The sequence below is a fragment of the Plectropomus leopardus genome, chromosome 12 (genome assembly GCF_026936395.1).
Source record: "Plectropomus leopardus strain MGB_pleo_1.0 chromosome 12, ASM2693639v1, whole genome shotgun sequence".
In the NCBI taxonomy this organism is placed as follows: Eukaryota; Metazoa; Chordata; class Actinopteri; order Perciformes; family Serranidae; genus Plectropomus; species Plectropomus leopardus.
In genome coordinates, this window is record NC_142187.1 from 21,752,457 (window position 1) to 21,760,453 (window position 7,997).

The following is a 7,997-nucleotide window of genomic DNA, read 5'->3' on the forward strand; positions in this document are numbered from 1 at the left end:
TCTAGCATTTATTGGTGATTTTTAATACTGATTTGGTGTCTCACTCTGTATGTGTGATTATTCTATTGCTTAAATACCAGAGTTTAAGAGTTTAAGAGTTTAAGATGAGGGATTTTTTTTTCAAAAAAGAAAGAAAGAAAAGATGTTATCAATTATTTTGAGATTTTACAGTGAAATGTCAGAAAAAGAATTCATAAAATCCTACCTCAAATGTTGTTGCATTTTTAAGACTTTTGAAAAATTGATTAAAAACATTACCAATTAAGGCCTTATTTTAATATAAATGAATTCAATGCCTTTTAAGTACTTTAAGGATTTATGAAAACTCTGTGAAAGCCAACAGCACATTAACAAAAAAACACCTCTTTCAACCCCAAAAAAAGAGACGTTCTTTTGGGGCTCTGTTATTGACATGAACGATTAAGCCCTTTGATGACGGGATTAATGTAAAGTGATAACGACTTCAAGCAGAAGCTCTGGTTTAGGGGTTCCTTGAGTACTTGGGCCCTTGTGTCTGGACCTGTTTGGTCCGCTTGGTAATCCACCCTTGAGCCTAGCACAACAGATGAGATAAAAAGTTCTTCATCATTCAGCTATTTCAAAGGCACTGCAGGATAATTTATTCATTGTGAGGAGACAGCAAGGACAAATATTTGACACTTTAATGATGAAGGCTTGAACGTCTAAAACTCTCATCCTTGCTGCTTTTTATTAATAAATATTCATTAGACCATTTTAATCTCCTTTTCTTTTTGTAATGTATGTGAGAGTGACGGGACCGATCACTGCGGAGAGAAAGATGGATGTTTCAGACCCTTCAACTCCTTCATACTGTCGTGGCAGTGTGATTACTTTAACACGAGCTGAGTGTGTATTGATGAGGCCAGGGGAATAACGGGAGGACTAAAGCGCTCGGGCTAATCTGAGCCACAAAGCCTCCAGGGACGAAAGTGAAAATTGAATTAGATGAGGAAGTGACAAATTTGACTCATCCTGAAGTCTACATTTACATTAATATAGGTAGCGGAGGCTGTTTTTAGAATAGTTACCTGTGAGTCAGAGCTCACACATGCAAACACAAACACACACACACACACACACACACACACACACACACACACACACACACACACACACAAGTAAACATGAAAAACCTTGATGCTGTTGAGCAGCCCCTCCTAGCACACCCAGACAAGTGAAAATACACCAACACACTCTGATCATATTAGTAGAAAGCAGCACAAAAGATGGGGGAGGGTTGGGGGGTGATGTCAGGGAGACTGAAGGATCAAACTGGGCGAGTGACATCTTGTCAGAGAAAGACTTGGGGGGTGGGGGTCTGGTTGGCTTTGCGTACATCATGACACTCATCCACAGAGACTACATTTGCAACAGGTTTTGAAAATGAGTGTTGCGGCGAGTCAGAACAGAGACATAAACGCACTGAAGGTCTGTCTACTCAGAGCTCAAAATACCACATGCATATGCAATGTAGCGCACGTACAATTTCAGCAGCACACGTAATTCTCAGCTAAGCACCTGTGCACATAACTTGGTGCTGAAATTATACTGTGTACGGCTGCAAACTGTCATGCACCGACTGTGAGGCTCATGTAACTGACACTTTTCACACACTCTCATGCCACACGTCTATTTTCTACACAGTGAATACATATTTATTAGGGGTCGACTAATATTGGTTTTTCAGGACCAACACTGATATCGATAATTAGTAGTTAATGAGACCGATAACTGATATTTGTAACCGATATGCATTTACAATAAAAATTTCAATCTCTCAATATTTACAATTTGAAATATAATAAACTCTTACAAAAAACTTTAAGAGCTTTTAGCAAATATTTAATCAAAACTGAAACTTTAAACATCATATACAGCAAGTTCACAGCAACTTTTTTGAAATATAAAGTCAAGTGAAAATTTAAACGGAAAATGGATAAGATTCCTGATGTTTTACAAAGTAAAACTTCCTCCCATGCTGACACTTTCTTTGCAATTTATAATTAATTAATTTTATCTGTGATCGCAACATGAAAAGAGGACACAGCAATGCAACAGCAGCACTGTGTAAAATCTGGCCAAGCCAGCCACTGATTGGAGTTTAAAGCTCGTCTATTCCTTCCGTTACGGACAGATTCGTAGACTGATAAAAAGAGTGAAGAAAGACGCGCATTGCAGCAACAATTTATTACACAGCACATCTAGTAAGTCCAACTATGATAGTTAAACGTTTCCATGTTTGGTTACTATGACCATGTACAATCTGAAGTGGTTTTAATTGGACATTACTATTCAGGGAAAATTAGTTCAAATGATATTTAACACATAAAAATGCCCTCATTAATAAACTCGTATAAATAAAATGAAGAACTCCTACTCATATTTGAACTATCATAAGAAAGACAATATGGCACTAATGGATGTTAGATATTAGGCAAAATACACCAAATGGTGCATTAAAAAGATATTTTGGGACAGATAAAAAACAAAGTGTTGCAAGTAATTCAAAGACTGGTGTTGGTGTTGTGAACACAAACCATGCACACACCTTCTTTCCTGTGGTGGAATCTACATTTTAAGGAGTTAGATTTTGAATACTGTAATCTTAAATACTAGAGCACAATTTGGAGGTATGTCAGTATTTCCATTCAATACTGCTATTTATTTCTATGCTCCATTACATTTGAATATGCAGCGCTTTATTTTAACAGTGCCTCTCGGACACTGATGGCAGCATCTTCCATCAGGTGGAATTTGGGTCAACAGTTTATTGCTGAAGGTCATGAAGACATTGAACCACAAACTCTGAGATTAATAGAGGGCCTGCTCTACATGCTGAGTCACATATATTAAGACTTTCCTAATTTAAGAAGAAACTATGAACTTTTTACTCTATTACTTTTATTTTCTCCGGTGTCAACCTTTTGCATTGTATCTCAGAAGGGATCAGAAGTTAAGGTCTGGGTAACAAAACTACTTTCTTTTTGTCATGAAAAGACTGCAGATGTCACTAAAAACACTTGGCTTTGAGTGGCACAAACACAACAATCAATACTGTAATTCGTTGGTCTCGAACAAAGTTCACCTGCGTCAAACACCTGCACAACTTGTTGGACCCATCTCCCTCCCCTTCCACTCACACTAAGCAAACTTTTGCCCCCTTTAAACTACGTCTGTTGCTTTTTGTCGAACAAGAACAACAATGGGCTTACATTGAAGTTTGTGGAAAGCCCAGTGTGTCTCACACAGATACTAAAGAAACACTGCCCCAAGCCGTGTATTTTAACAACCTTGGGACTGAGATCATGCTGCAAGAGAAGGCAAATATCTCTACGTCCAATATCTCCTGCACTCTGCAACTCACAAAATAATCTAGACTGAAAACAAGTACGAGGAAAATACGTATTTTGAGTTTAAGGTGAACTTTCCCTTTAAGTAAAGGATCTCAATAATTCATCGTACTACATATTCATTTTGGGTAATTTACAAATGCTTATTGGCCCTAAATTCTCTGAGGGGTTTTAAGACAGAGTGTACAAGTATCTTGTATCTTGGCAGATTGCTTTTCGGTTTGCAAGTACATCCTGAACAGTACAATGAGCAGGGTGTATTTTAACAGTCAAATAAATTGAGATGGATTTGTTCTGTCTGCAGTGTCTGCAGTGGCTCGTTCAGTGGCGTGCAGGTAACAGCACTATTCGGAAGTGACAGGAGCTGAAATGGACTCAAGCCAGCTTCTGTGTGGGAGAACGTACAGAATGCTGACTATGAGGAACTAGACCCCCCTGAAGAGACAGCGCTTTTATGTGTGTGTGTGTGTGTGTGTGTGTGTGTGCAACAGTGACAGAGGGAGAGATGCTGAGATACAACAGAGCCGTTCATGACAAGAAAATCAAATTCAAAATATCTGCGTTTTCTTCATAAAGCTTCTCCTTTTAGCTGCACCAAATGGTTATGAGATGTACAGTAACATTGTTTAATTGTACAAAACACAGAAATCCTTAAAAGCGATGGAAGTAAACTGCAAACAGCATGATTGTATTTACCAACCCAACTGGTCTGTGACACTTTACACCAAACAATACAAAAGAGAGGAGAGGCAACAGATCTCACAGTCCAGTTCTTTGTGGACAGAGTGCTAGCTCACTGCTGTTCAGGAGACAATCATGTCCGCATGCTGCACTGTGCAATAGAACAGTATGCAAATATATAGGTATGTGGAGTCTTACTGTGCATGCAAATGTATCCATCCCATATTTTGTAGCTGCAGAAAAAATAATAGATACATTTGGGCCAACTGGCTGCCAACACTTTGTCCCAGTGAGACAGAAGTGTGCTCCTCTTCTGCACCACTATATGCGTATGCATAAATCTTTGTTGCAGTAGCTTTAAATATTCATCAATCGCAGACATATGGAAAAAGATGAGAACTGGATCTTCTCAGCTTTGTCTTGACAGCCATTAGAGCTCAGAAACAAACACATGCACATGCATTGTGTGCTGTGCATCGTTTTTGTGGTGCTGCAGTGCCCTGTGGCAGGGAGCAGGGGGAGAGGTGAGGTGTGCCGGCTTTTCCACTTCAGGTGGATCATGACTTTGATCCTTGCAGCAGCCAAATCCCCCCTGCTGCTAGAAGGACGTGAACATGCCGTCTATAACATCTGCTCTGACTGAGACTTACCACACGCTCATTTAAGCACGTATGTGTGGTCAGGTAAACAGTGCAGGTCCACCTCCACACACACACACGCACACACACACACACACACACACACACACACACACACACACAAACTAAATGCACATGCAGAACCTATGGAGCAAAACTTGCCCACGCTTCTAAAAAAGAGCAAACACATGCACATGTGCGAACCCAATGACACATCCAGACCTCCCACACCTCTGAAAAAAGTAAAAAGAGAAGAATCCAGATTGACTGCTGCAACACTTCGAAACAAAGTCATCACAACACTGTCTGTCCCTTTTCTTTTCATTCTGACCTGCGTCTTCTTCAATTTTACCTTCTCCGTCCCTCCATCCCACGAGACACCGGGACGGCAGACAGCCACTGCTGGCTGTCCCAGCATGCACTGCACCTGACGGCAGTTGTAGAACCCAGTGACCCATGCACTAGACCCTGGTCGCTTTCCAAGTGTCAGCCGCTGCACAAAGGATCTCTGTTGCATCTCGGCACAGGACCACAAAAATAACAGCTTGCTGCTTAAAATAAAGAGCTGCTCCACACAGCTTTTTTCATGAATATCTTAACAGCTATAAATAGCCTGTTTATTCTCTGTTTTACTATTCCCTCTGGATAATGAGTTCAGAGGTTAGTGGGGATGCTTTCTAGGAAATTTCCAAGAAATCTGTTTGGTGCAGTGGCTGAAAACACAGCATCGGTGCTGCTGAACACGATATATGAATGGATATCATTAACATATCAAATAATTGTTTTTTTTCACACAGGGAAATGTAATCATGGCCAATTTAAATGTACTTATATCCATTATTCAGCTGTTCAGCTCATTTATGTGGGAAGTTTATGATACTCACCACATTTTATCTTAATGGATTGTCACAGCAATGCCCATTGATTGTAAAACTCAACTCAACCAACAGGAGCCATAAATTAAAGGGCTATTTTTGTTCCAGTGCCTTTGTAGACGCTACAGTCAATCAGCTGCTGATTCTAAAAAAAGATTATAAGCAAGAAATGTCTAAATACTGGAGGGGAATGGAATTGTTTAGTACAGTAGCTGTGAATGAGATGACATTTCTGTGCTGCTTCCTTGTGGAGAAGTTTATCAGACAGATCTCTATGCTCTCTATCTGCTTCATGTCATCCGCTCAGCCCTGCTATACAGCACCAGCGCTTCTGCGCTGCCAAAAACTCAAGCAACCGCATGACTGAAAATCCTCTGAATCTTGCTGATGGCAAACAATAAAACACAGAGGATCCTTTTGTCAACATCTGAATCCAATTTTAGGCTGCAGCAACACAGGCAATAAACTCTGTGAGCCATCACTTATCTGATTTGAATTTGTGTTTAATATCTATCTCTGCGTATCATTCCTTTTTCTAAGAGGGAAAACACACGTGCTTTGTTTTACCAGAGGGGAGATATATGATGAATAGTGCTGCCACTCTACACTTTAAAGTATTGGCACACAAGCTGCACAATCACTCACATGTGCAAAATCACACACATGCGTTATTTTGGGGGTAATGGACTGGTATGCAGGGAGTGAATGATAAAGCCATTGATCTGAGTGTGATGGTCAGAGGAGAGCGAGGGGGCCAGACGGCACGTTCCAATCCTCAGAGACTCCGACTGCCATTTTACATTACTATTGATCTTTGCACTGAGATACACAGCACAACATCGATCTTCAAACCAACAAAGAGCAGAAAAGGACACCTCTGTACCACTTGGGCCCAATACTGCTGCACGAAGACAGACTGACCGACACACTGTGCACATGTGAAAACACAAGAAAGAAGAGAGGAAGGGAAGATGGGAGATAACTGCAGCCACAGACTCACAAATTAGGATGGAAGGACACTTTAATCCACTGGTTTGCCTGACTGCCAGCCTATCTGTCTGTCCCTTTATCTGAATATAGATATCCCTGTGTGGAGTGCTCCAGGGCATCACTGTCAGTCCTGCAATGACATGAGTGGGGAAAACTGGTGCATGAGGCAATTAATATTCAGAAACACTCCACTTTTTGGTTCATAAGTAGAAGGGGCCGCTCTAGCAAACAGGAAGGGCTGACAGAGGGATACATAAGGGGGCACGAGGGGGGACAAGATCTGCAGGAGAAAAGAGGAGAGATAAGGAAGACAGAGGGACGTGAGGAAAATACATTAGAGCTCAATAAGCAGGGTGAGGCTCTAATCTTATATTTCAAGGATATTAACATCTTAATCATGACCCATTAGGCCACACATAAAGCAATCAGAGATAGCCCTACATGCATTTCTTCGGGCTGAACAAATTAATCTGACATGGTTTAGTGAAATCTAAATTGATAAGAATGAATTATTAAGGCGGGCCAGGCTGAGAGTGAGAGTGATGCAACACCTGTGGATCAAGGTACATGAATGAAAAGCAGCAAAGCAGCAACTAAGGGAGGAAAAGCAGACTAGAAGGCAATGAAACCAGCTATTAAGCACTATTATTTTATATTTTTATACAGTAATACTCCATAAGAGGCTGCACACACTCTCCTCTCATACTCGTGCAGGACACAGTTGAGCAACCGGCAGCTGTGTCTCTATCCTCCGGGCAAAACCGGCATCCATGACACCCCCACATGCCTGACACGATTGCAAACATCATCTATGACCTCATCCGAAACTCACCAAAGTTTGCTGATACTGAAGCGTCCGGTTTTCGGCCTTGTCCTTCACCATTGCCGCAATATCCTCATTAAGACCCCCAAATCCGAGACACTCTCAGGAGTTGCAAGTCCGCGCGCTAATTAATCTGCGTTGGAGGACTGCGTGCCATCACATGTGCAGCGTGTAACAGGTTTCTCATCATGAGCCCTCCCGCATGATGCAAAGCGCCGACGCCGCCGCCACCGAGATGCGCGCGTGTGTTTGTGTGTGCGCGTGTGAGCCAGATGAGAGTATAGCTGGCTGTCGCCTCGCAGCAGCGCTGGTGCGGTTTGACTGCAAAACACCGCCTCCCTCCTCCACTCCACTGTGCTACTGTCTCTCTCCGGAGTTGCTGGATTTGATGATGTTTTTGTGCTTTTGTGTGGAGGCGTGTGCAGGTGCAGGTGTAATAAAAGACTGTTTGGATAAATGATGATGTGCATGGTATGTGCGTGGTATTTCTGCGCTGTCCTTTGCTCCCGATTTGAGTCATCACTGGATTAATCAAGTGTGATGAGTAATACACAAGGGTGAGGCTCGTGTTGGGCGGATGTATGGCTCTGTCAATGTCAGAATGACATCTTTACGACAG

General features: G+C 41.7%; 1 protein-coding gene across 1 annotated transcript in view; it reads right to left on the reverse strand.

Moving 5' to 3' along the window:
* The window catches only part of clcn2a (chloride channel, voltage-sensitive 2a), a 45,696-nt gene extending 37,999 nt beyond the window's left edge, over window positions 1–7,697 (reverse strand). Inside the window, exon 1 of the mRNA XM_042496982.2 lies at window positions 7,388–7,697. Coding sequence (XP_042352916.1) covers window positions 7,388–7,438 — 51 coding nt within the window. The 5' untranslated portion in view covers window positions 7,439–7,697. The remainder of the gene's footprint in view (window positions 1–7,387) is intronic.
* Between the last annotated feature and the right edge of the window lie 300 nt (window positions 7,698–7,997).